The sequence below is a fragment of the Aspergillus pseudotamarii genome, assembly GCF_009193445.1.
Source record: "Aspergillus pseudotamarii strain CBS 117625 unplaced genomic scaffold BDV38scaffold_15, whole genome shotgun sequence".
Classification (NCBI taxonomy): Eukaryota; Fungi; Ascomycota; class Eurotiomycetes; order Eurotiales; family Aspergillaceae; genus Aspergillus; species Aspergillus pseudotamarii.
In genome coordinates, this window is record NW_022475029.1 from 341146 (window position 1) to 366370 (window position 25225).

General features: G+C 48.8%; 9 protein-coding genes across 9 annotated transcripts; 1 reads left to right on the forward strand and 8 right to left on the reverse strand.

Annotated features, from left to right (window-relative positions):
• Positions 1-192: 192 nt before the first annotated feature.
• On the reverse strand, positions 193-2421 carry BDV38DRAFT_45238 (Zn(II)2Cys6 transcription factor domain-containing protein). The gene is made up of 4 exons (XM_032063382.1): positions 2146-2421; positions 1447-2094; positions 1251-1391; positions 193-1197 (listed from the first exon to the last, which is right to left on the reverse strand). The coding sequence occupies exons 1-4, from the start codon at positions 2203-2205 to the stop codon at positions 439-441; spliced, it is 1608 nt and encodes a 535-aa protein (XP_031915673.1). The 5' UTR covers positions 2206-2421; the 3' UTR covers positions 193-438.
• Positions 2422-2891: 470 nt separating this feature from the next.
• On the reverse strand, positions 2892-6092 carry BDV38DRAFT_45236 (DUF3433 domain-containing protein). Its single transcript, XM_032063381.1, has 2 exons — positions 5467-6092; positions 2892-5373 (listed from the first exon to the last, which is right to left on the reverse strand). The coding sequence occupies exons 1-2, from the start codon at positions 5510-5512 to the stop codon at positions 2924-2926; spliced, it is 2496 nt and encodes an 831-aa protein (XP_031915674.1). The 5' UTR covers positions 5513-6092; the 3' UTR covers positions 2892-2923.
• Positions 6093-6353: 261 nt separating this feature from the next.
• BDV38DRAFT_291307 (glycoside hydrolase family 55 protein) lies at positions 6354-9128 on the reverse strand (the record flags this gene model as incomplete). The annotated part of the gene is made up of 6 exons (XM_032061714.1): positions 6354-7133; positions 7194-7667; positions 7720-8085; positions 8138-8556; positions 8624-8913; positions 8974-9128. 6 exons carry the CDS (start codon positions 9126-9128, stop codon positions 6381-6383), a joined length of 2457 nt encoding a protein of 818 aa, XP_031915675.1. The 3' UTR covers positions 6354-6380.
• A 3048-nt stretch (positions 9129-12176) lies between these two features.
• On the forward strand, positions 12177-15293 carry BDV38DRAFT_241832 (putative pH signal transduction protein PalI). Its single transcript, XM_032054058.1, has 3 exons — positions 12177-12759; positions 12816-14076; positions 14139-15293. The coding sequence occupies exons 1-3, from the start codon at positions 12570-12572 to the stop codon at positions 14638-14640; spliced, it is 1953 nt and encodes a 650-aa protein (XP_031915676.1). The 5' UTR covers positions 12177-12569; the 3' UTR covers positions 14641-15293.
• Positions 15294-15422: 129 nt separating this feature from the next.
• On the reverse strand, positions 15423-16358 carry BDV38DRAFT_241834 (uncharacterized protein; the record flags this gene model as incomplete). The annotated part of the gene is made up of 1 exon (XM_032054059.1): positions 15423-16358. The coding sequence occupies one exon, from the start codon at positions 16356-16358 to the stop codon at positions 15453-15455; it is 906 nt and encodes a 301-aa protein (XP_031915677.1). The 3' UTR covers positions 15423-15452.
• A 1030-nt stretch (positions 16359-17388) lies between these two features.
• BDV38DRAFT_45319 (general substrate transporter) lies at positions 17389-19603 on the reverse strand. Its single transcript, XM_032063383.1, has 5 exons — positions 19096-19603; positions 18628-19035; positions 18188-18575; positions 17686-18140; positions 17389-17631 (listed from the first exon to the last, which is right to left on the reverse strand). The coding sequence occupies exons 1-5, from the start codon at positions 19292-19294 to the stop codon at positions 17456-17458; spliced, it is 1626 nt and encodes a 541-aa protein (XP_031915678.1). The 5' UTR covers positions 19295-19603; the 3' UTR covers positions 17389-17455.
• A 309-nt stretch (positions 19604-19912) lies between these two features.
• BDV38DRAFT_280967 (NAD(P)/FAD-dependent oxidoreductase) lies at positions 19913-21560 on the reverse strand (the record flags this gene model as incomplete). The annotated part of the gene is made up of 2 exons (XM_032059432.1): positions 19913-20860; positions 20910-21560. 2 exons carry the CDS (start codon positions 21558-21560, stop codon positions 19913-19915), a joined length of 1599 nt encoding a protein of 532 aa, XP_031915679.1.
• Positions 21561-22077: 517 nt separating this feature from the next.
• BDV38DRAFT_280968 (M50 family metallopeptidase) lies at positions 22078-23054 on the reverse strand (the record flags this gene model as incomplete). The annotated part of the gene is made up of 4 exons (XM_032059433.1): positions 22078-22287; positions 22341-22385; positions 22446-22808; positions 22869-23054. 4 exons carry the CDS (start codon positions 23052-23054, stop codon positions 22078-22080), a joined length of 804 nt encoding a protein of 267 aa, XP_031915680.1.
• Positions 23055-23412: 358 nt separating this feature from the next.
• Positions 23413-25171, reverse strand: BDV38DRAFT_241846 (enoyl-CoA hydratase/isomerase family protein). Its single transcript, XM_032054060.1, has one exon. The coding sequence runs from the start codon at positions 24936-24938 to the stop codon at positions 24084-24086; it is 855 nt and encodes a 284-aa protein (XP_031915681.1). The 5' UTR covers positions 24939-25171; the 3' UTR covers positions 23413-24083.
• Positions 25172-25225: the final 54 nt, after the last annotated feature.

The following is a 25225-nucleotide window of genomic DNA, read 5'->3' on the forward strand; positions in this document are numbered from 1 at the left end:
GCAGAGAGGTCGATTGGTAAGAATTGTGGTCTTGGTGTGTTTTGGGTTTAACTCAGATCTGTGAGCCTGCGAGGGGAAGGTGAGTCGGATGGAGCGGAGATCTGAAGCTGGAATGCGGAGTTCGCGACATATAACTAGTCATGTGACTTATGCCTCAGGCAGGTAAATTGTTGCTGCTGGAAGCGTCTGGAAGCACTTTTTGAGTCATCCAGTCCAATATGTTTCGTGGATATGCCACAGCCATCATAATATATGTATTGTAATCTGGCGGCTATAGTACAATGCCGTAGCATACGCCAAATGAGGCAGGTCAAGGCACCCAGTGGTCACCTCATGTAATATAAACAAGAGAAAGAGAAAAATTATGTGCCGGGCATAGTCATCCATTATATATAAAGTATTCGACGCTGAAACCCATGAGACAATCATCCCAGAGTATCATATAACCCGGGATTCGAATGTGTAGATTCGCCAGATTCTGTGCATCTGGCTCTTAACCCAAGTCTGCTGCTCATCAGGCAAACATAGGTCAGGCGAGCAAAGATACTCAAGTTCAGACCGAATTAACCAGCCACCAAGAAGGGGAGCTGTCTGTTGATGGGCTGATGTCACCCGGCGTTCCTCAGCTTCGGGATACTCAACCTTGGAGGGGTCCAAGTGAACAGACATTGTCTGGCTGCCTAAGAAGAAGGGAACTGCAGCGCAGATATCGGTGGCCATTTCTCTGATAGTAGATATCACCGTTTCAACCCTGTCCGGTGTGCCAAGGTTTGGGAGCAGACGGAGGCAGTTGAGGATGATGTTTTGGACAACGATGCGAGATTCTCGATAGGTATTCCATGTGCTCCCTATCCACATCTCCGTATAACAGTCGCACCTATTTCTGAACATACCTGCCTCGCGAACAGATTGGGGTACCATGGTTGCCGGCACGGGGGCCCAATGCTGGGGAAGAGCCCATGTCCAGGCACAAAGTTTGCTGTCGAGAACCATAGCCATGGAGAATATGTGATTGATTTCGTCTGCGCCGTATAATTCCGGTTGTGATGCGAACTTATCCCACACCTGCCTAAGATTTACTAACTCAGTTGCAGCGGCTGTCAGCTGTGAGGATGCAGACTGCGGTATTGGTGCTGTCATGGGCCACACATCTGGCATTTCGATGGTCGGATAAGCCGGTCCCGTCGAGGCTTTAATCTAGAACAGGCTATCAGCAACAGTGCCAGTGGCTTTCAGAGTTTATAACAGACAATTTGACATTGTATTGAGTTTGTTACTATTTGCGAATTAGCATCCTCACTTGGTGGCATGTAGCCGCTGTTGACCAAGGCAATCGCCCCTTGCAGATGAGTTTTTGCTGCAATTCTGTGCTCCTTAACAGCAGAAAACTCCTAATATCTTTATTAATCTAATCATCAAGTAAGCATCGGATTTCTTCGGACTCACCTCATAGACAGACAGCAAAAGAACTGCCATTATAGTCTCGAACATATTTTTACCAAGGTTACCCTGCAAGGCTACTCTTGTCTTCGACAAAGCTCTCACGAAGAACTGCTCCGCCAAGCCGAGAAACGAGCGATCCCCTGTCCAGGCCGAGACAGAAAACAATGACACGGCCAGTGTACCCAGATACAAAGGAGTTCCAGGCCGGGCATTGAAGTATCGATCGGGCAAAAGCTCCATAAACCCAATCCGAATGAGAGGGTCTCTCGGCTGATAAAGATAGGAATTGAAGAATAAAGAGGTAACTGTACTCTCTAAAGGCAGGGGTAAAGTGCTTGGAACATTAGGGTTTAGAGCTCCCACAACGTTTACGGAGACAGGCGAGCTTTCCACCTCTGGGGAGCTCAAGGATGATGTAGTAGATGCAGTAGAAGGCGACGTAGTCGTCCCTGACGCTGTCAATGGAGGAGACAGCTCTTTCGAACCCTCTTTGCATTTTGTGGACTTAACTGCCCTGGTCTTAGAAACATTACTTTTCTTGCGTTGAAAGGCCGTTCGATCTCTTAGCATAACATCGAGTGGGTGCGGATATCCGGGGCATATCCGGCCGGTCCGGATACAGGCCTTACAGTGAGGACGAGTTTCGTCGCACTGCAGCAATCAGCACGATGCCAGTCCCAGATAAGTAAACCAACTGCATACCTTAATATGTCTAGATCGACAGTTTTGACAGCCTGTGCTAGGTTTCCCACGGTAAACCATGATGACAACTCAAGGTAATTTTGATCATGTGTGGATATCAAGAAAGCGATAAGGAGATTAGGCTTTAGTAAGTATGGATTCGATTGCATAGATCTTGTAGTATATACAACACGCAAATCTCTCAGCGAAGTCGTTCATCGAGACTCTAATCACCAAGGGGTCTTGACAATCGATACGAGCGATACTTATAGAGTAAGCTGGAGCCTAGAAACATTGACCTACATAAGTAGTCATATCGTGTTCCGTGGGCAAGAAACCGGGCAAGAGTCTCGGCCCAAAGTAGCTTAGCTGATCCTTCACGTGGTGGATGAGTCAGGATTCCTGGCTATCTTATCGGCGAGATGATCAATGACATCACTCTGTTATGTAGTATCTAAATATGCAAAAAGCAAAGAACTATTATATCTGAGCTATGGACACATAGAAGGTTCTTTTGGGGATCTCAAGGCGCAATATGGAATCAACATAAATCATCAGCATATCTCATTATCAATCATTACCTTCCTCCATCATGTCAAACGTAAACCGAAATTTCATATCACCCATACTGAATCATACAATCATACAATCATTGAACCATACGCCGTCAAATGCTGGGCGAGTAGTGCCCTCGTAGGAAAAACAACTCGAATGCACCACATGGGCTGTGGATAGAATAGACACCCTCTCCAGAACGGAGGGAGTTGCGAAGGGAAACGAGCCCCAAGCACGTTGGTTATCATTTCATCGACCCCGTTGTAATCAGCATGTCTGCCCGACCCGACCGATGAAAGCGATCAATGCCAAGATGTTCTTTGCCATCACGTCCCACATAAATTCCAAAGCCATACATGGGATGGTCCCTGTCTCCAGGAGGTGCCATGACCAGTCGCGTAACAAGATCAGCTTTGCTCCGAGGCTCACGGAGTATTTTATCCGAGAGCAGAGGGCTCTGGTAGAGGAAGCTTATCAGATCGGCGAGCGTGCTGATATCATGGGGCAGGTAGCGGCGGCGACCGGGCCAGATACACAAAAAGGACACTGTGTATAATGCGCAAAACACAACCATGGCGTAGAATGCCGGCATAAGAGCGGCAATGCGGATTTCGCTTTCTGAAGGGTAGTTGAGAGCGATAAAGACACCACCAGCCAAGATAGGAATAGCAGCCGACACAACGCTCATGAAGGAGATCCAGGCCACCTTATAGTGTTTGTTGAGGATAGCTAGTACTGTCACATGGAAGGGGAAGCACGACGGATAAGACAGTAGCAAGCTTTGGTCGGCCGGTGCACCCTGCGGAAAGGAAAGCGAGACAAATGGTTGTAGAGCACGGAAATACACATCGATAGGCTGCCACGCGAGGAAAAGGACGTTCCCGATGAGTGCTGGGATGAAGCTGTACAGGAAGTTGGAGGAGGAAAAGGACTTAGGCGACGGCAGTGTGGGCAACCGTGGTGGGAATCCGCCTTTAATGGCGTCATGGAGAAAGCTGACAAGCACAAAGGCGATAAAAAGAGCGCCGATGGTAACTGTCCATGCGACAATAAAGGTGTCTCGAAGGAACCATGGAGTCCACCGGTAACGAACAGATGGCGAGTACATGTGCTCATCGAAGCCATACTTCCCTTCTCCGATCTGCTGCTCTATGTCGTAGGAAACCCTGGATAAACCATATGGCTGCTTTTCGCGGCTCTTTTCGCTGAGGTGGAGAGACGGGTTTCCCAGCGGCGCTGCAACCTCACCGATACCGTAGAACGTCGCTTCACGGCTGGATAATTGCCAGTAGCCCAGCCGGAGGACTCTAGGGTTGAGTGACTCGCCTACATCGGGCAATATTTCTGATTGCTCAAAATCCCGCAAGATATTGGACCGTTGAATGATTGGGATCAGATCAGCGAGGCTCACCGGATCCCATATTAGTCCCGAACAAGTGCGAAGAAAGCGAAACATCAGTAGAACCAATGCAACGGTCAGTAGTCCGTATATCGCTACCAGTGTCCAGCCGACATCCTGTACAGCAGTCCAACGCCATGTCCCTTGCCCATCGACGAAGAACCACCTTGCTTGGAAAAAGCAACTTAGCAGTGGCAACGTGATCACATTCGATATCCATATTAAGACCAAAGAGAGCCCGACCAACGGTTCCCCATGTTGAAACTGCGAAAAGTCTGGAACCAAAAAGTTCTGCGATAGAATTGGTAAACGATGCAAAACATGACCTGACTTCTTTTCCGAGGCTATGATCGCAAACGGCATTGTACGATACACTGCCGCCTGGATAACGAAAGTCCAAACCGTGATAATGACAGCCAAAATTTGTGGGAGGAATTGAACAACGAAGTACCGTTCACCACCTTGGCCATCATAATCCCAGAAGCCCTGGTGTCTCTGAGACCATACGTTACAGAAGACAATCCCGGCGATCATGAGCAAAGAGCAGAAGATGACTGCAATAAGGCCCCATGGCCGTAACACATGTGGCACATAGTCCAGGCGTGGATAGAGCAAACTATCTTTTGGAGGCTCGACTGCGACAAAGGCTTCCGGTTCTACCGAGTCCGGAAGGGACCTATCGACTGGCTCTGGTGAGGGGTGCTGCAGCAATGGTTGTTGGGCGGGGTGTGTATTATGCGATTCAGGCGAGCGGATGAAATGCCCCAATCCTTCGTCCCAAATGAGACGCTCAGCCGGGTAGTCCTCGCTTGCAACCGAGCTCGGTCTTTGCAAGCTATGAGAATTTTCTTCGCGTGTAAGTTGGTTGATTGCAAATCGGATGTATGGAACGTCGTCCATGCCAGGTGTGGGTGGAGGTCCCGCATAGCTGTCACTTGGGACCTGGCGACTGGCGCTCTCGGTCATTGGGTTCATGTGAACTTCTCTGTCTTGCACAGAGCGAACGGTACTCACAGCGGGCGATGGCGCATTTTTGTTCTCGTTTGGTATCTTCACTGGCTGCTCTAGGCGGGAGGTTGATCCAACCATGGGCGGGCCTAGATGCGTTCTCGAGATGGCGGGGGATGAATTGTGAGACACAGGGTGGGACATCGGCGTGGCATACCTCACAACGGTAGCATGACTTCCGTTGCTCGGAGATCTCGAACTAGAAGTGCGATCTGAAAAAGAATAGTAGTCGTCCGAAGCGGCAACCGATTGTTGATCCTCAGAACGTAGTACTTGCGGCCTATTTGCTACGAGGAATTAGCACACCGAACTTTCGGTCAATCGGTCGGTCGGTCGAATTGATCATGAGATAGGTAACGCAAATTCCAAATTGTACTTACAGCTGACGGTCCTCAGACTTACATTCCCGGACCCCGAAGCAAGCATGACGGCTCAAGACAACGGGGGAATGTATGTGAACGGCTCACTTGCAGCGAATGGTATGCAATGGGCATTCCCAAGACGCAGGTATTGAAATTCTGAGTGAGATATTAAGCGTCGATAAGTTCAATCAAAACGCAAGGGCGAAGTAGCCCGAGGTTGTCAAGCGACGGACATCGCTGCTGTCCATAGTGAGGTGGTTGGGTCAAGACGGACTGGTTGGACGGGAGACCCCCAGCCACCTCGGATCCCAGCCACCGGTCGCTGAAACTCGATCGATCGGATTAGAATTTGTCTTCAACATGGCTTCATGCTATTGGTGTTATAAAACTGTCAGGAAGGGATAAAAAAGCAATATGGTTGGGCAAGGCATTACGCCTTGCATGAGTGTGTTGGCATGGTGAGAAGGGCCATGGAACAAGACCGGAAGTGTTCAGGTACCATCAGTACTCCATAGGGGTGGCTTGCGGCCCGAACCAGTGATAACAATGTTTGTAGGGCATAGACGCTACATGTGATTTATTTGCCCCAACGGGCTAATTAGTAGTACTTTGCTGATCAGAGACAGAGTGAGAGACAGGTAAATGACTGGCTGGTCTTTGACATCCCCAATTAATTTGTATCTTTTTTTCTTCTTGCTTTTGATCGAAGCTTCAAGAATAAATTTTCAAAACCATGCGCCCATAGTAAATGTGTAATTTAGCATAAATGCAAGGACATGATGCGATGCAAAGACATGTCAAGTGTGCACGCAGCCGCCATATGTGACAATCTATCTATATAAACACCGGTTTGATTATCATTGACCAGAATGATAAAACCTGTATATATATGCCTTCCCCCTTCCCTTTGATCATCCTCCTCATAGGCTCCCTCACGTTTTGTACAAGAAAGCCGCAATTACTCCGCCCCAACCACCAGCATTATCATCTTCCTTTGCGATCGTCGTCGATCCTTCCAGGATCATATTTGCCGTGCTCTTGGTGTTCGTGCCGTACAAGTACACCGCAGATGATTCAATAATTTGGACAGCGTTCTTTTGACACTTGCCATTGCAACCGCCATTGTTGTTAAAGAATGCCCAGTTGCAGCCTCCATAAAGGAAGAGGTTTGATGCACCATTAATTCGCTCGAATAACGCCATACGGCAGGTCGCATCATCCCCGGCGCACCATGAGAAGTCCGGATCACTTGCACTCAGGTGATTTCCCCATGGAGCCGGTGCAAGTGTGCTTCCTACACCTTGCCAGTATGGGGTTTCGCTCTGCTGCATGGTGGCAAGGACATTATGTGCGTGCTCGAAATTGTATTGATAGAGAGTGTGGTGTTCAAAGCCGGTGCCAATTAGCCATGTGGCAGCAGTAGCTTCGACCAAAAGACCCCTGCCAGTGGAGATAGTCTGCGTACTAGATCCATCGAGATCGTGATCTGCCGTCCATCCCCACATGTTCTCGATGTAAGCAGAGGAGGTACCCGTCAGATGGAGTAGTCCGTAAGCAGCTTTACAGCTGTCAGGAGAGCCGGTACAGTCACTGTGTACCCTACTGCCCACTCCACCTCCTATACGGAAATGTACATTCCAGAATCCGACGTCTCCTTGATTCTTTCCAGCAATGTTGACCTCCACCTAATGGTTGAAGTTTTATTAGTACAAGGGGCGTGGAGTTGGAGATAGTGGAGAACTCACTAATTGGCAGCCTGGCAAAATGTCTCCAACAGTAAGCATAATGTCACTGAACTGGGCAACTCCAATGTCTCCTGGGTACCCGACGCGGATCATAACGCGAACAAAACCTTCGTCCTTGAAATTACTGCCAACCGCGCTGATAGTCGAAGCGAAGGCATCTCCAATGATTCGCGTACCGCTAGGGACGAAGATTGTGTCCGTAACAATATAGGTACCAGCCGGGAAGTAAATGACTTTGCAGTCTCTGTTCTCAGACAGGATTTTGTTGATATTTGCCGTGTCATCTGTCTGACCGTCTCCATAGACAGGACTAGATGATACCGATTTGATATTCAGAACCTGATTTGATCGGTATTCCTGGTAAGTCGGCGGCGAAACCGTGTAATACTTATTTCCAGAGAGCAGAGATGAAGCCCGATTGGTTACGACAATCTTCCCTTCAACACGCTCTTTGTTAAAATTTCCTGAATTGTACTGCCGGAACCAGTTAGAAGTTGATCCTTTTTTATTGGCAGGTTCAGCTTACCATGGTTCCATGGACCCAGGTGTCCGCTACACCTCCTGTGAGCACAGCGTTACCTCCCAGACTAACCGTTACCCCAGAACTCTGAATATTCTCCAAGACGATTGCGTTACCTGCACCACCGGAGTCATTCGAGGTGATGAAGGTGTCTAGGCCCGAAGCGCTGGAATCGATCACGGTCAAGGAGCCCGAGGTCTCAGTCGCATTGATGCCTATCCCCCCCTGTTGGAAGCGGCACCCTAAGAAGATAATGTCGGTGCCTCCTGCAACTACCCCGATAGTCGTCCCAGTAAAGGTGAGATTCTTGAAAACCCATTGTTGCCCGCTCAGCTTCATCCCTACACCGCCGCCACTGAACGAGAGGTCATTCTGCATGCTGTTAGGGCCATATGCTGATAGTGAGTTTGAAACTGGGTCTTACCAAAATAATATTACTATTATAGTCATACTGCGTCGTCAAGCCAGTATGTTTGCTGCCAGTTGGCATATGGAACGCGACATTGGTCAGTTGTGTTGCCTGGCTCACAGTCCAGTCAAGGAGGGCCAGGGATTTAGCTGAATCAACCCCGGTTGAGTCCAGGACGATATTCTTAATGCCAATGTAGAAATTGTTCGTCCCTTCATGATTAGGATCCTTGGCGTATATGATGTGGTCCAGAGAATACCCAGAAGCGGCTTTCAAGACGGGTGGGTTTGTCGGGTCACCGACCACCACGGTTCCCGTGTAGAGTTGCAGAGAGGTTTGTAACAGATATGTTCCTCCCGGTAAATACACTACCGCCGGTTGTCCCGTCGTGCCCATAGATTTGGAGTTCCGAGAAGGCCCGTTTGATGCCCCCGCTGTCAGTACACTTCACCCTCAGCAATTATCCTTGTCCAAAATATATGCCTGGTAAGTAGTGCATACCTTCGATGGCTCTCTGAATAGCAGGTGCGGAATCTTGTTTTCCTGTGTTGTCTGCTTTATAATCACTTACAACGTTCCGGAAAACCTTGTAGCTGTCTTTATACTCCGAGCTCAAAAACGATGATTGGTCGTTATGCTCAGTCTTCTCATACCAATAGCCAGATGAGCCATTATTAGATGAGCAGCTAGAAGCACTGGCGATGGGCGCATGAGCCGAGGGAGTCGCGGGAGCACTGTTAAGATGTCTCCATGGTTCCGCAGTTTCGTTTTTAATAGGGAACGGTATTCCCCTACCATAATGAATAGTTAAGAACTTAGGAGGGCACAGCAAAGGATAACACCGAACTCACTTTGAATGAGGGACCCAGTCTAGCGGCGCCAGGGAAATAGAATCTTCCACAGGTTTCATTAACGAGTTGACCAAGTCTTCAATTCCGCCTGCCCAGGCGTGTGAGATAAGAAGGCATAAGGAAAATATTCGAAATATAGAGGCGGAGAACAGCATTATGCAATTCTTCTTCAAGAAGACTATACAAAGGAAAAGACTCCAGCGAAAGGAAGAGAAAGAAGGGCGAGAAACGCAATTGACCCTCCACCCTGGTGCAACTCCTGGCCGTATATATCCCCGTGTTAGCACAGGGGCCACTCGAACTGTGCCAAACTAGGAATTTAAAAGAAAAAGATGGCCCCAACACCGCATGAAGAGTCTCAAGAGAAGCAGGGAGAGACTCATGAAGGGTAATTCAGAGCTTCCACTGCTTTTTAATACTTATATATTCTATTTTCACCGTCGGATTTGCCGTGCATACCTGAACTCCGTGATCAACATGACAGTGGGGCATAGTTATCACCATCGCGACGCACGCCGTGAATGGAATTCTTCGACCTGCAGGGACTGGGTCCTGATTCGTAAGTCGGTGCCTTTTGCCGAATAATTGATTTAACTCTATCGAGATTCAATGGATTCCGGAAGACTTGATCGCCTTCTGTCGCTCTGTCCATGTCAATTTCACATCCGTCCAATCGGGGGTAGGCACAGCATCACCCAACCTCCGGGTCATATCGAACCCTAAAAATTGATAGAATAGCAAGAATCAAGCTAGGAGAGGTTTCCCATCCATAGTATGGCTTATGAGTGCGAGATCCATGCTCAAGACAAGGATTTGCCATCGTGATGTCTTACCGCCAACAAACATACCTGAAGATGGGGACATGTAAACAAGGGAGACATTAATCGTAAAGCAGTATGACGAAGATGCTCCACGTGCGGCATAGTTGTTTCTTTCTTTCTTTCTTTTCTGTCTCTTTTTTTTTATTTTTTTATTTTTATTTTTAATGTTTTCTATTATTTCGATTTCATCCGTGTCTTCAGCTCAGAATGCAATGCCCTAATTGTTGATACGGTGCCTTGTTAAATTCTATTTATTTTTATAACAAGCAAGCGGCTTCGGCGGTTCTACCAAGGGCCACGATAACAAAATAAACTTCATCCCTGACTTGACAATCCTTAATATTGTCAAATTGGCTAAGCCCCTGAAGGCAAGGACAAAAGAAAATGAAATATAGTAAAATAATCCAATGGATAAGAAAAAAAAATAAATAAACTGAAATTCTTACTCGCGTGCGATTTCAGTGCTGAGGAAAGCTCTGCGATCTAGAACCTTCTCGACTTCCAAGCACACTGTTGGCGCTCCGAAGTGGTAATGAAGCATGCTCGCGATTTACTGTCTAGATTCGGATTAGGTCCCATTGGTACTGCTCGGCGATGTCTATCAAACTCTCCCGGAACTCAATCCACGCGTGGAATCACCCCGATACCTTGGGACTCGAGTAATATGGCCTGAGCAAGACGATCAAAGTAAGGTACCTCAAGATATATCAATGAGATTCTCCAAGGATGCATTAAGGTTATCAGGCGAGTGATCCCTCCCAGTCCGCCTGCATAGAGATTGACAGCCAATTAGTGTGGCGAGAAAGAGGGCCAATGTTTATATGCCAAACAATTAAGTACCTGGTAAGCTTCTGACGAGGCAACATACCACGTAGTGAAGGCCTCATCATATTAATGTTGTATCCAAGGGTCTCAAGGACGGAGGTAACCCACCGGTTGACTTGAAGTGGTTGACCCTTGCCCACTAGAATTATACATCGAGAGTGTAAGAGACTGATAGTGGTCCGGCTCCGAATTAAGTGAAGCCGTAGCATTGTTAGCGAGTATTGTACTTCTTTATCCCCTCCGTCCGCCCGTTTTCTTTCGACAATAATTTCCGCAGGGAAATTCCGCGAAAGCTGTGGTATGCTAAGAGCTTGCAGATGCAATGCTGACTAGGAACTGCTCCCATTTAAAACATCTCCATGATCGGATTATCGACCTCAAGTACATGTCGACTAGACGGGTGGGCTCTGGAGTCATTGAAAAGAGTGGAGGCGACATCGACGCCGCCTCCACTGTGGTACGTAAAAGTACTTCATACCTGAAAATCCCTAGCTATAGACGCGTGCGTGCGATCTTAAGGGGCTCGCTAGTTACTGGGCATGAGGGTACACGCAAAGCACTTCGTTGGATGCGTTGTGATCCTGTTCTGGGCACTTTCATCCCGTGTGGTCCACCATGGTCGGGAGCCAGATCGTGCCCAAATTACCTTGAACGGTCGACATAGGTTCAGTGAAGTGGGTAGGGAAAGTGTCCTTTAATAAATTTCCCGACCTTGGGGCGTAAGGATGCGCTAAAAATGGTGGTCCGCCCCTGATCACAACAGCGATAAACTCAAAAGCGACAGTTTGGAACGATGCGTAAAACGCTTCTGCGGGACCGATAGCCTTAGCGCGTGTCTTGCAACACTTATTTGTTTCATTTGGACAGAACTTCAATCAGACCAGACACAATCAAACATGTTGAGGGTCTGCCTTCTCAAAGTTTAGTATTTGTGCATGCGTATGTATATGCTATAAACCATGACCAGTGGAAAAAACACTCTAATATTTGAAACCTACCATCAGCGTGAAATGTGATTTAACTACTATTAGCAAAGTCTCTTGTGAATGTGAAAGGATCCGAGAGAGAGTGATTGCTGGTCGGGCGAATCAAAAGGGCATTTGGGTGGGAACCGTTGCATTGACGGGAAGCTAAGGGGACGGAGACACACAGCCACCACGAGGAGTCTGACTCGAGTACGGAGTAGGCTGGTCTTCACAACAATTGAAAAATGAAATACTTTTAGGAGTTATGTGCCAAATAGGTGAGAAAAGGTATGTGCTCACCGATAGAAGGGTAAGCGAAGTAGAAGTGCGATGAACGTTCAAGAGACAGAGTCAAGTATGAAGAATACTACTAGTTATAGTTTTTGTGGCAATGCCGTCATGCGGGTTAGACACCTGAGGCAAAAGATGGAGTCGCCTTTCCACCCGCTTTGTCTTGATCAATTAATTCTCTCTTCTCTCTTAACTCTCCACTCCATTCATTCATTCGTTCACCATTCTTTCTCTCGCGACCATTGCTCTCCGATTCCCCTCTGCCTTTTACCGTCGCATTCTTTCTTGTCTTTTCTTTTTTTTTTTTTCTTCCCTCAAGCCTAAATAGATTGTCCGCACGATATAGCTTTCCTCTCTGAATTTCAACGTTTGATTCATTTACCAGCTTTTGATCCGTTCCCCCCTCTAGTTTACCATACATACAAATCGTACTACTGGACTAGTTTTCTCACGGGACTCAAGCGCTCACTCTCCCTCAACCCCCCTCCCAAAAATTCAGGAGACCTACAGCAATGTTTAAACCAATGCTGTGAACTCTCATTTTTACCATTGACTGCGTATGTCGCTGTCAACTGCCCAGTGGTTGCTATAGTTATTGTTACTTGACTCAACGTGATATTGTCTTCGTCATTCATTTTTTAACTCGAGTTCCCTCGACGGGTTGTCTATCGCTAGGCAACTCCGCCCCTCCGCCATGCTTCTCAAACCCGCAACTCCCCTCACGATCCTGCTCCTGATCGCATTTGTTCTCTTGCTTTTATCCGTTATCTCTACCCCCATCGTCAAAGGAATCCCGTTGGCAACGTTTGAAACTGTCGACTATGGGGTTTTTGGCTATTGTAAAGGGGGCCAATGTACCAATATTCATCTCGGCTACACTAATGGTGCGTCCGGTGGTTCGCCAATCCAACTTAACCTTCCAGTGCTAAACTATGGACAGATGACCTCTCGGACACTGGCGATGACTTCAACCTCCCTTCTAGCACACGAAGATCGCTTTCGTCTATTCTAATTGTTCATCCGGTCGCAGCTTTTCTTACCCTAATCTGTCTTTGTATGGCTGCCGCAGCTCACTTCCATGGTCCGTCGCATTCGCCCCGCTACCTACTCGTCTTATTGATCCTGCTCCTTCCGACGCTCCTCGTCTCCCTGCTTGCGTTCCTCGTGGATATCTTGTTGTTCGTTCCTCATTTGGGATGGGGTGGCTGGATTGTACTCGGCGCGACCATCCTCCTCGTCAGCTGTGGTGTGGTCACTTGTGCGATGCGCCGAACCCTCGTAAGTCGCAAGGCGCGAAAGAAGCGTATTGCTGAGAACGCCGAGATGAGTGGTGAAAACTTCTACAACCGCCAGAATGCCGCCGCGGCAGTCGCAGGACTGAATGATCCGAAGCCGCTCAACGGAGAGGCAAAGGAGCCTTTCGTGACTGGATCACCTCCTGGATCTGACACCGGCCCCACGTTTGCGACATTCCGGACGACAACGCACGAGAGTGATGATGACCGCATCCCGCTGAACTCGCGAACACCGCCCAATGATTTTCCGTTACCAGACCATCCGTATCCCACTCAAATGCGTGATAACGGGCCGCCATACAATCCCTCCCGGGACGCATTCGGAAACCCGCTTCCACAATCTGGTCCCTACGGACCCGGCCCTCGCATGCGACCTGGTCCGGGTGACCCTCGGCTGCGCAACCAATACTCGGATGGCAGTATGGGCTCGCGGAGGGGACCACCCCCACCGGGTTTCGTCCCGCGTGGACGGGGTGCTTATCCGGCTCGCGGAGGCTACGGCCGTGGAGGTCCTTATGGTGGGCCCAGGGGTCCCCCGCCCGGCGGTAGAGGAAGCCCCATGGGCTCAATGCGAGGGGGGCGAGGAGGATACCGAGGACCACCACCATTCGGCTACGGGCCCAATCCTGGACCGCGGCCAATGCCGCCACCAGAGGAGGAGAGGTACGACTATGATGTTCCGCCCGACTCAATGCGTCAGCCATCTCCTGGACCAATTGGAATGGCCGTGTCGCCACCAGATGGCAGCCCGATAGGCCAGGCGATTGAGATGACGCCGCAGCCTAGGCGAACGGGCTCGGCGGAGCCGGTTCCCCAGGAGGTTTTGCTAGACCAGCAACCACATGCCCTGTCGGCAGACGGCCAGCCCGAACCTGTCAGCCCTTCGAGCCTTTATAGCCGGACAGCGTAAGACCCTGAAAAAAGCTTTTGGTCCCTACTCTTTCTTGTTCATAGCTAACCCCGAGTAGATCATATATTCCTCCCCGCGCTGCCTGGGAGCAGGCTGAGCGTCGCCCCGGACATTCACCCTCACCCGTCCATGCGTACCAGCCGACGGAGACTACTCGGACCCCGCATCATGCACCTGATGAGTCGGCGGATTACTTCGAAGATACCGATCCTCGGTTTGCTAATCGTAATGAGCATGCCGTGGGCAACCCGCGGCTGCCTTCTGTGTTGACGCCGGGTAGTTCTGGTGAGCCGAAACTGACGGAAGATTTGGCTGAAGGACCCAGCTCACCCACTACTAGCGATATAAGCCATTTTACGTCAATCTCAGAGCGGCCTATCAACCCGCGCTGGCAGCCGCCTCCACTTCCGGCTCAGCAGAGACAAAATGTCTTGCTGGAGAATAACCCGGACTTTGATCTGCGAGCGGGTATGCGGCGAGGTGGTGCTGCTGGTGGGGTAGGAGGTCGGATGCCGCCCATGTCGATACCCCGAGAAGCCTCACGATACCCTATACCCTGAACATAATCACTAGCGTCATATTATTTGTACGAGTTTGGACTTTATTTACGTTGTCAGTACTATGGTTCTGCAGGTCTACAGCACAGCTGGCACGGGAGTTTTGGCGTTCCTCTGTGATAGGCTCTTCTGGGCCTTCAGGCCTCTTAGTTTCTTTCTCTTTGCCACATTTTTCTTTCGATCTGTTTGACAGCATTGCACATCAAACCGCGTGGCATCGCAATGTTCACCGTGATCCGGAGTCTCAGATACTCAGCGAAGCGCGCATGGCGGTCTCATGTACAGAGCTGCGATATGGCCCCATGTGTCGGAAGATGTTTGTATCATACTGTTGTGATAGGGGAGCCTGGACTCGCTCACGATCTTTTACCTTCTCGACCTCTCTTTTTCTACTATCGGACAGGCTCCATGGATGATAATGCAGTATAGGAAGTATTTCAGTCATATGATTCTCTTCGTGCATGTGAGGAATACCTAGTGATTCTCATTAGTTCGCTTTGATAGCTTATGAATGGGAATTCCAATTGTCTATTCTCAAGGCCTTGTCACAGCATCCAGTATGAATATAAGGATTACCGTACATCCTTTAACCAATGTCTTTAATCACCAGAAGTATATATTCACATAGATTAAGAAAAAGTATACCAACAATGCCGGGGTATTTATAGAAATGCCAAAAAAAAAAAAAAAAAAAAAAAAAAAAAAAAAAAAAAAAAAAAAAAAAAAAAAAAAAAAAAAAAAAAAAAAAAAAAAAAAGCTCAAGTAAATATGATACAAAACAATCCCCTCAACCAAACATGAAAAACCACCCTGAATCACCGCTTCCAACTGCCCTCCAACTCATTCACCCTGGACGTATCACTCATCTCCACCCGCACACTCTCCCCCGGCAATTCCGCAAACTGCTGTCCCACAGGCGGCTGATACGCAGGAACCGGACTCATCGGATGATTCTCATACATGTATGGCAGAGATCCCTTCGCCACCTCTGCCCCCATATAACCACCCGCATCGGACCCCCCAATCGGCGTCCCCGGCTGCACATATCCCGCTCCAGGGCCCAATCCCGACGCCGACCCGAATTCCTGCCCTGCATTGCCGGGAGGATTGGCCCCAGATCCACCACGGCGTCGTCGTCGTCCAAGCCAAAACGCTCCGCCCACTACCGCTATACCTGCTACCACGCCGATTACTATCCCCGCTACTGCTCCGCCGGATATCCCCGAGGATGATGAGCTAGATGAATTCCCGGGTGAGGATGTCGCACTCGTCGATGCAGTAGTGGTAGTAGTGGTACTGCCCCCGGTAGCAGTCCCCGTCGAAGACGTAGAGGTAGTAGAAGTAGAGGTAGAAGTGGAAGTAGTAGAAGAAGTAGAAGCAACAGCGGTCGTGGACGGCCCATCATTTCCCCCATAATTAACCATATACGAACGCAAATCCGTCGAGGCCTTCTTGGCCCACCGCGACGGCGGCGTGAACCCGCTGTAGGACCCGGAGCAGTTGTCGTTGGACCAGATGTAGAACGAGTAAGGGCTGTTATCGGGCTCGAAGACGAATTGTTTGCCTTCTGCTTGGTCGATCGAGGTGCAGGGGGCGGGCGATGTGCTACGTTCCATGAAGGGGGTGTTGGAGGCGTTGCGCCAGGTGAAGGTCCATGCTTGTGTTGTTGGCGTTGTGGTTAGGGTTAGGAGGAGGGTGGTGAGGAGGGGGAGGGATTTCATTTTTTTTTTTTCCCTTGTTCTTTTCTTTTCTTCTGTTTTTGTTGAGTCCCTTGGGTGGGCTTCGGTTGATGTTCTTTGTTGTTCTTGTTATTTTGGTTATTTTGTTCTTTGGGAATTGTTGGAGATGCGATTCTTGGTTGATTTGATGATTGATAGAGTCTGTGTATAGAAATATGGAAGTAAGTAGGGAAGGAGAGGAAAAATGAAATGAAATGAAAGAGAAGGAATCAAACTTTTTTTTTATTACGAGCTATGCTCACCAGTCGTGTTCAGGATTGGCATCCATACAAACCATTCCTAGATGGACATGCGAGATCGTATTCAGGACGATAATTGCCCTTTCTGGATAGTTGGATCTACATGAGATTCTGAGATTGGACCCCCCAAATGTTAAATTATTTGCCTCCCACCATGAACTAATTATACGACATAGACTCTGCGAAGCAGTGGACTCGTTCTGTCATGTTCCCATGGTCATGGAATTTTTTTTTTTTCCAAAAAATTAAACTGAGTAATCCATTGCAACATGACATGTGAAATGGTGGGAAAGGAATTCAACCAAGTATCAAACTTCTCGCGAGAAGTGTCCATACGGAGGATAGCCAATATCTCGGGTGGGGATGGAGTCGATCGGCGCGGGTTTATTAAGTTGCCATTGGCGAGTCACCGCAGAATACGAGGTGACCAGACACTCCGTCGATAAATTAACTCGGCAGTCGAGCAATCATCTTCCTGTTCTGGAAGGAAAAGTGGATCTCACCGTGCTTTAGGAGTATTCAAGGTAAGGTACGAAAATCGAAGGGTCCGGAGATCGACGTGCCACTTGCCTCAGCCCCTTGGGGTTGCAGTGACTTCGTAATAGGAGGCTCAGCTATGGTGGAGTTTAATTGCGTGTTTGCGTATACCCTTTTTCGATTGTTATTTTTATTTTTTACTTTGCATGTCAACCGGAGATGAAGTGTGAGATTATGCTAATGCCCAGTTCAACGACTACATACGGAGCACATGAGAGTATACAACAGGATCGGGGTAACTTAAACAGATATAGAGACTAACAGGTAGAGGGAGAGACTTGCTCGGTCGCCTAATCGCCTCTCCTATACGTCAACCTCTTTGACGCCCATGCCCTCACGGACGACCACCTCCTTCTTTTTCAAAGATGCCTTGACAGGATTCCTTTCGAGGAAAAGCTCTTCCAGCTCTTCGATAGTGCGGCCCTTGGTTTCCGGAAGAGTAAAGAACATGAAGATGTACTCAAGGAAGTGCAAGACCACTGTCCGGGGTTAGCTAGTCTGATCAGCAGTTTATTGGAAAGGAGAATACTCACGGAAGATAATATACATTCGCCAGCCAATGTTGTCCATCCCCGTCGGCGTAGCGTACATATTGATGAAGTTGGAGCCACCGTACACCACGTTCTGGAAAGCCATTCCCTTGGCTCGGACGCGGCTGGGGAGGATCTCTGCAGGATAGAGTGACTGCAGTGGGGTCCAGCTGAACGAAAAGACGATACCGTAGAGGAAAATACAAGCAATGAAGCCATAGCCCATGCTGGTAGTGAGGCGTTCCGATTCGTAAGAGGAGATAACGTTGATGGGGATATAGATTAATCCCGTGATAAAGGTGCCGTAAAGGAACAGAGTACGGCGGCCCCAGCGGTCGACGAAGCAGCTGCCACAGAGACCACCAATAAAGGAGAATACTGTGTTAAGAGCATTAAGAAGCAGCTGCTGGGACGAGCCAGTGATTCCGGCGTTCTCGAGCATGACCGGCATGAAGTATCTGCTTGATTTAGCACTGCTTGTCTAGTCATGATCGGGAGGACTCACGTAATGACTGATCCACCAATGAATTGCGAAAAAACGCAAACGAGGAAGAGAAGCCAGAGACGATATAGCATGTCCCGGGATGAGAACAGGATTTTGTAATCCCACCATCGCCGGCCCCCCGTCTCTACCTCGAAGCGAATGCCTTCCTCAATTTCACGACATTCATGGGCAACAAGCGCAGATTCCGGATTACCATTACCATGATATTTGATCAGCATCTGTCGGGCTTCTTCGGGTCTATTGTTGGCAAAGAGCCAACGAGGACTCTCGGGCATGAAAAAGGCCACCGCCAAAACGATGACCGAAGGTGCAGCCTGAATGACAACCGGGAGCCTCCATGACCAGTTGGTATTCATGAACCCTGTTCCATAAGCAATCCACGTGCAGGCTGTGGAAGAATCGTCAGTGATGAGTGGTATGGAAGAAGTATGAGGTCGTACATAATGCCCCTATGTAATATCCCACGACGTTATATAACCCTCCGAAGATTCCACGCCACTGGGGAAGAGCAACCTCTACCAGATAGATCGGCGCTGACGTGTTCGATATACTGATGCCCATTCCGATTAGGAACCGGCCACCGATGAACTGGGCAACCTTGGGGGCGGAGGCTTCCAGTATTGTTCCCACAATGATGATCAGTGAACCGGTGAACATGCCAAAGCGCCGACCAAAGGTATCTGCGGCGGGTGCAGCAACCACCGCGCCCGCCAGATTGCCTATGGCATAGATGGAAAAGAGTATACCAGTGCCACTACCTTGCATGCGGGTGCCGAAGTGCTCATGGAAAGTGGGCATAGCATTAATGGAGGACATAAGGGTACCGTCAAATCCGTTCATACAACAGTCTATACGGTCAGCAATTGAATGGAGAATCGTAGTAGAGAGGTACATAGAGAATCCCTTACTTAGGGTAGTTAAAGCAACAAGACCATACAAACGGACCATTGCCCATGACCAGGGCGACATGCGCTCCTTGGTGAGAGCATCGTTGAGCCCAACGGACAGAACCTGCTGCCGTTCGATGTTGTGGTTGGAGCTCGCATCATCAACCGCCTCCCGGTTTTCCACCGAGGGCTTGCTTTCAAGAACTGATCCAGTATCCATGATAACAGATAAAAGAGAGGTGGATAAGGCCTTGCTGGGGAATCTGGTTCATCCCCACGGGGTAGTGATCCGTATATAAAGTCCTCTACCCACATAACACAGGCATAGTGCCTGTTAACCCCAGATTTTGGATCGTGCTCCTGCTTTCAACACGGTGAAAGATCCGCACTGCTCCCCGCATCAATGCACGTCGAAGAAGCAGTTGGTGCAAGTTATGGATGCATGATCAAGAAAAAATTGGGGGAGCATGTGGTATCGTCTTGCATGGCGAGGACGGCTAACGGGATGCGACACGGGGAAAGGTCCGCTCTGCGATAAAAGCCTTGTACCATAGGGTTAGAGTTATGCTTAGTGGTGGTTCGTCTTAGGGTTATGGGGCCTTTTAGCCTTTGGGTGGAGATTCTCGGGTCGCTTACTGGTGGCAACTCCAGAATCCAATCTATTTGTAGGTAAGTTTATTTCAGATCGGAACGCCCAGCAATAGTCCAGTACTCCGGAGTAAGTCTAGGTCCTTCTGAAAATTCGAATGGGGTGATGTGCTGTCTCAATACTGTGTTCCTGCCCCTAAGTCTTCATCGTATACTGAACCATTTTTGTCATGCTGCCGAGGTAAAACCCTTACAAAAATCGCGCAAGTTTGAAGATGCTCAAGTCACGAACTCTGGATTCGGAAAGGTACAGTTCTTTTGGGAGCCAATCCGTGACTTTGCCTGCTGGTCGGCCGGCTCGAGCCTCCAGGTGGACATCCTCACGCCCTAAAACCATCAGTCCAACAGCCGCCCCCGAAAGCCACGCTAGCACCATTCCATCGCCATTAAAACCGGCTGTGATCCATTCGTTCGCCGGCGTACTACCGGATTCGGAGGCCGTTGTTTTGCGTTTCTTGGAGGCCCTCTGCCGCTTCGTGAAGGTTGGACTGACTTCCCCGACAAAAGGAACGAGATCGGGCGTAAACCCCATACATCCTGTCCATAGTTGTAGTACGCAGGCATGTTCGCCTTGAAGAACGGTTGACCAAATTCCACTCAAATAAGCGCTGATAGTAGGGTCGAGACAGTTATCCTTCCAAATTCCAATTTCATCCATCCCTTTGCCATCTGATTTATATAAACCGCCACCCAGCATGATTTCTCCACCAGGACTATGAGGGTCTGCGGATTCTCGGGGTCGCTGTGTGATATACTCATACCCTTTCTTGCCAATAATACTCCAGGAGCGAGAGCCGTCTAGATGAGATGAGGGGCCGTCGGCTTTTTGGGCAGACATATGGCCACGAACAGGGAATATTTTACCTTTCAGCCCAGGGATCAAGTTCGGCGCATACGCATCAGTAGCGTGGACAACGTGTGTGGCGCGTATCTGGCCACGGGACGTGTACAAAAGGTAAGGTGTAGTGTCGTTATCCTCCACGTATATCTCCCGGACCGTGGCTCCCGTTTCAATGACGAAGGACGATTGGTATTTAGACTTTAGTTTCATGTAAATCGAAGTAATAAGTCGGTAAGGCCACATGGCGCCGGCACGATACGAAATCGCTCCGAGGCAATGACTGCTTGCGCCAAATTGCTGGACCCCAGTCAGCTGGAGAATATTTCGCTAGTTACAGCTCACCTACCTCCTGTGCTTGCTTAGCGTCCCAAACCATCGTGTCCTCGGCGTATTCCGGGGCATCTTGTCGTAGTTCTTGGACCATTTCCTGCGCTTTCTCCCACATTGTCTGTTCGGTAAACAGATCCACAGTTTCCACTTCCCTAGCCTCTGCTTCATCAAGACCTTCATCTTTGACCAACTCTAAGATTGTAGGAAGATGTCTAAGTTGGAAATGGAGCACTCTTTTCGCTTTGTCTTTGCCGAGCAGCACCTTCAGATCTGAATACGTCAAATAGGGAGAACATTTCAAATGACCGCCGTTTCTTCCTGTTGCACCGCTGCACACCTGGCGCGCCTCCAGGATCACAACCCTTTTCTCTATGCCCAACGCTTGGCATTCCGTGAGAATCGTGTAAGCTACACTTGCCCCCGAGATACCTGAGCCAATAATCACAACATCTGCTGACTGAGGAAGCTCCTCCGATCTTGCGTTAACTAGCTCTGGGTATTTCGGATCAGTCTGCCAGAACGAAACAGTTGGATCTGGGACTGGAAATTCGGGGGTTGCGATACGTCGTAAAAGGGCATTACTCTCGGCAGTATTCTGCGAGAGTTCTGACCAGAAAGCAGCTAAGGCGTGATAAGTTTCACTTATCCTGGACAAAATCGCTCCCATTATGCGAATGAAAAGTCGATTTGTTACAGAAGGAATAGCCTGTCCCTTATTAATTAACATAGCTCTGTTGGGGTGTTGAAGAATGCTGGGTTATAGTAGCGGTTGTTGACCAGACTGCAAATTGGAGTGAGAGAGCAGTATCAATGCAAACTTGTATACTGTAGGCAGTAGTAGTTGGAAAATGGGGATGTTTGGCTCTCCAACCTTGAATGAAACTCCCCACCAAGCTAACCAGATGTAGTTAGGCAGTACGTATGAATCTGTTCCATAGATTTTAGATCTTTAATAACCCTAAGTTTCTTGAGCGTCTCACTACTACGCATGATGAATCCAAGACTACCATCTTCGAGAAAAGGGATATAACATTCAATCCGTTACTCATTCATAGCAGAAACACAGGGGTATAAGGAAACGAAAATCCAGACAACACCAATTCGGGATTACAGGCTTCAATCGTCTTCTCGTCGATAAAGATGTTCGTGATACTACCGGCTTCTAAGAATCGTCGGATCCTTGCTTAGATAGTGGGGATAAAATGCTTCGAGGAGTCTTCTTGCTCGCTGAAGGACTCCCGGAATGCTGCAATGCCAGCAATGATGCCGATGGCCATGAAACAGAGGGAGATAATGGACCAGATAACACCCCAGCAGCGCGAAGAGCCGCCATAGCGTTTGGCAAAGACGCTGGCATCTGAAGTGTTGACCTTTCGAATAATGAGGTCGTCGCACTATTCAAGGTGTGGTTAGCAAGAGCTGATGATATGGGTATCGGGAGGCTCACAATATCCCAGACGCTGTAAAGAGCGGACATGACACCGATGAAAAGCTGCGATCACATTAGTAACCCGGCTGTTGATGAGGCACACAGTACAGGTTAGTTACTTACCACCACCCACTTCAGCGCTTCTCCATGGGCAATGAACCAACACGCCACCAGCAGCCCGACCGCTAAGAGAATGGTGACGATGGTCAGCCAGTCTCTTCGGGCCCACCACAGCGTAAGCAGGAAACAGACGCCCAGAACAATACTAGCAACCTTGCTCGCAACAATATCGAACCCCGCGAAAATCAGAAGGGCACCGATGATGGACGATCCTAGATATCCTGCGGGGAGGGTGACGGCGCTAATTCCACCCCGCATATGTGTAACTCCTCCTTCATGGGGATCAAGGGAGATCGATTCGACTTTGCCTCCGGTGCAGCACGCGGTGATCGCATGACCAAACTCATGGAAAGCAATAACCAGCATCTATCAACGGTCAGCCTACCAGTAACATGGATATTGGCAGACTATATAAGTCCTTCTCACCTTGAAAGGCCACAGCGACCATCGGAGATAGGGCAAGTTCCATAAAAGCGCGATAACGACCACATACACGGCCATCACTCCTAGCGTCACCGCTTGTGTGTGAGTGACGGTTAGGTCGCGCTTGGCGAGATGAGAGCTTGCGGCATCGAGAGCTCTTGTATCGAGCATCGCATAGTGTGGTGCCATGGTGATTTTACCTCTTTACCACGTCGAACAACTGAAATGAGGTCTTTGTGCCGTTTATTACATCTTGAAGTCGAATATTTATGAGTGTTGCCTTACGCGTCTAATCAGTAGATACTTGCCTAAAAGGTGTTAGCGTGTGGCTGGTCAGGGGGTATTTTTAGCATGTTTGTACGTGGCTGACCGATGTAAGGCTGGCCAATCACTGCCTCAGGAGTTGGTGTCAAAAATGACTCCATCAAAGTTTGGACCGATCAGTCGTCTCTCTCGGTTGGATCGGGAGGGTCAGTCAATAGCTTACGTGGTTTATTTGACTCCCTGAGACATAATTCTCTATTTAGTATTGACTCCCTTAGGCTCCTGTTCTAATGCTCTGTCACAGTTCAGAGCCTACCCACTAGTACTGCATCAGCACCTAATTTGTACCCGCACCGTACGGCAAGTGGATCATTCTTCAGTCTAGCTGCTAGATCCGTCCTCCACTGTCTGGCCTAGCCCATGTGGTTCTCAACTGTCAACTTGACCCGTTTGGAAGGTCTCTTCAGCTTTTCACTCAGCAAAAGAAACAGATCAGACAGCAGTGCATGGCAGCAGTGAAGAGTCTAACATGGATATGGGCCTTATTGATTCAGGTCTGTTCGAGATATAAAGAGTAACGAGGAATACCTCTGGCATAGACCACATTGGGTTCATTCATGCAATTTGTTGATACAAGACACGTCTATATACAAGCGTTATGGCCATTCACGGCCATGCTTCCCATGGGCATTTCTAACATTCTTAAACGTTATGCGAGGTTTAATGGATTCGCAAGCTCTCTCAAATAAACTCAGCTTCAGAAGTCTGCATGTATCTGAGCTTCTAAAAGAAGGATATTCTCTGCCCTAACAGAAGCTATATCCAAATGGTTTCGCGAGTGTTTGAACAATATAACAGTATCCATGCTGACTGTAAACAAGAAACCTCGATCGCCTGTCCCGACACTTGGTATGGGCCATTATTCCAAGTGAAATGCGCAATTCCAGAATGAACTTAAAGACGTGAGCCATTCTTAAAACTTCCATGCCTCCCTGCACCGCGACTAAATCGAGCAGCTCCCTTGATGCTTTCAAGGTCCAAAACTTTCACGCCCTTCTCATACTCATGTCTCAGTGCATCCTGAAACGAGCTAGCCTGGTACGCACTATAGTAGCAAGAGTCCCGGTCCGCATTCATACAAAGCTGCGGAAACGAAAGCAATTGCTTCGCAATAGCTGTGGCCTCTTCCATAGCTTTCCCCTTTGGCACAACACGATTTGCTAACCCCATCGATAAGGCCTCGGTCGCACTGACTGGACGTCCAGTCAAAATCATATCAAGCGCCCTTCCCAATCCCACAACTGCCTGGAGACGAACTGTGCCTCCGTCGATAAGTGGTACCCCCCATCGTCTGCAGAAGACCCCGAACACGGCATCCTCTTCCACCACGCGGATATCGCAGAGTAGGCTTAATTCCAACCCACCTGCCACTGCATACCCGGAGACAGCACCGATGATAGGCTTCTGGATCTGCAGTCGTGATGGACCCATCGGACCTAGAGATTGTTCGCCAGATTCCGGTGGCGCTTGAAAGTGACTGCGTCTTCCTTGGGTTTCGCTGCCGAGAGCGTCGCGAATATCTTGTCCAGCTACTTCGTGAAGATCGGCACCAGCACAGAATGTATCGCCCATCCCAGTGAGTATACATACTTTCTGTGAGGGGTCGCTTTCGAAAGCTAGGATTTTCTCGTAGAGAAGGTTTGCGGTAGTTGGGTTGACGGCGTTCCTTCGATGCGGTCTGTTGATTTTAATAGTAGTAATTCCGTCACTTGTGGAACTCACAAGAACTGAATCTGAATCTGGCTGCATAGTGATGTTTGAATTCAACGGGAGATAAGCGGAGCGGGCACTTTGATGATAAAAGTGCGGAGCTGGTGATTTGTATCCAAGCGTTTAGCCTCGGGTCTCCGCAGATCCACTTCCAGGGACTTGGACCGAGGCGTAGGCCTTTTTAGGAGAGCAAGTATACATCTATGGTCAAACTCTATGCTAGAGATGACCTACCATACATATATCGGCTCGTTAGCAACTCAAAATCAAAGACTGTGCAGGTATACATACTACTTGGTTGCAAATCCTACGTTTCCGTCTTCACA

Excerpts from the sequence above, each read along its gene's own strand:
- BDV38DRAFT_45238 (XM_032063382.1), bottom strand. The coding sequence starts at position 2,205 with ATGGTTTACCGTGGGAAACCTAGCACAGGCTGTCAAAACTGTCGATCT. Across the intron at positions 2,095-2,145 it reads GTCGATCTAGACATATTAAG|TGCGACGAAACTCGTCCTCA; the intron begins GTATGCAGTTGG and ends TGATTGCTGCAG. Across the intron at positions 1,392-1,446 it reads TTTTGCTGTCTGTCTATGAG|GAGTTTTCTGCTGTTAAGGA; the intron begins GTGAGTCCGAAG and ends TAAAGATATTAG.
- BDV38DRAFT_241832 (XM_032054058.1), top strand. The coding sequence starts at position 12,570 with ATGCTTCTCAAACCCGCAACTCCCCTCACGATCCTGCTCCTGATCGCA. Across the intron at positions 12,760-12,815 it reads TCATCTCGGCTACACTAATG|ATGACCTCTCGGACACTGGC; the intron begins GTGCGTCCGGTG and ends AACTATGGACAG. Across the intron at positions 14,077-14,138 it reads AGCCTTTATAGCCGGACAGC|ATCATATATTCCTCCCCGCG; the intron begins GTAAGACCCTGA and ends AACCCCGAGTAG.
- BDV38DRAFT_45319 (XM_032063383.1), bottom strand. The coding sequence starts at position 19,294 with ATGGATACTGGATCAGTTCTTGAAAGCAAGCCCTCGGTGGAAAACCGG. Across the intron at positions 18,141-18,187 it reads ATTGGTGGATCAGTCATTAC|ATACTTCATGCCGGTCATGC; the intron begins GTGAGTCCTCCC and ends TAAATCAAGCAG. Across the intron at positions 17,632-17,685 it reads GCGAATGTATATTATCTTCC|TGGTCTTGCACTTCCTTGAG; the intron begins GTGAGTATTCTC and ends AACCCCGGACAG.
- BDV38DRAFT_241846 (XM_032054060.1), bottom strand. The coding sequence starts at position 24,938 with ATGCAGCCAGATTCAGATTCAGTTCTTGTGAGTTCCACAAGTGACGGA.
- BDV38DRAFT_45236 (XM_032063381.1), bottom strand. The coding sequence starts at position 5,512 with ATGCTTGCTTCGGGGTCCGGGAATGTAAGTCTGAGGACCGTCAGCT. Across the intron at positions 5,374-5,466 it reads AAGTCTGAGGACCGTCAGCT|CAAATAGGCCGCAAGTACTA; the intron begins GTAAGTACAATT and ends AATTCCTCGTAG.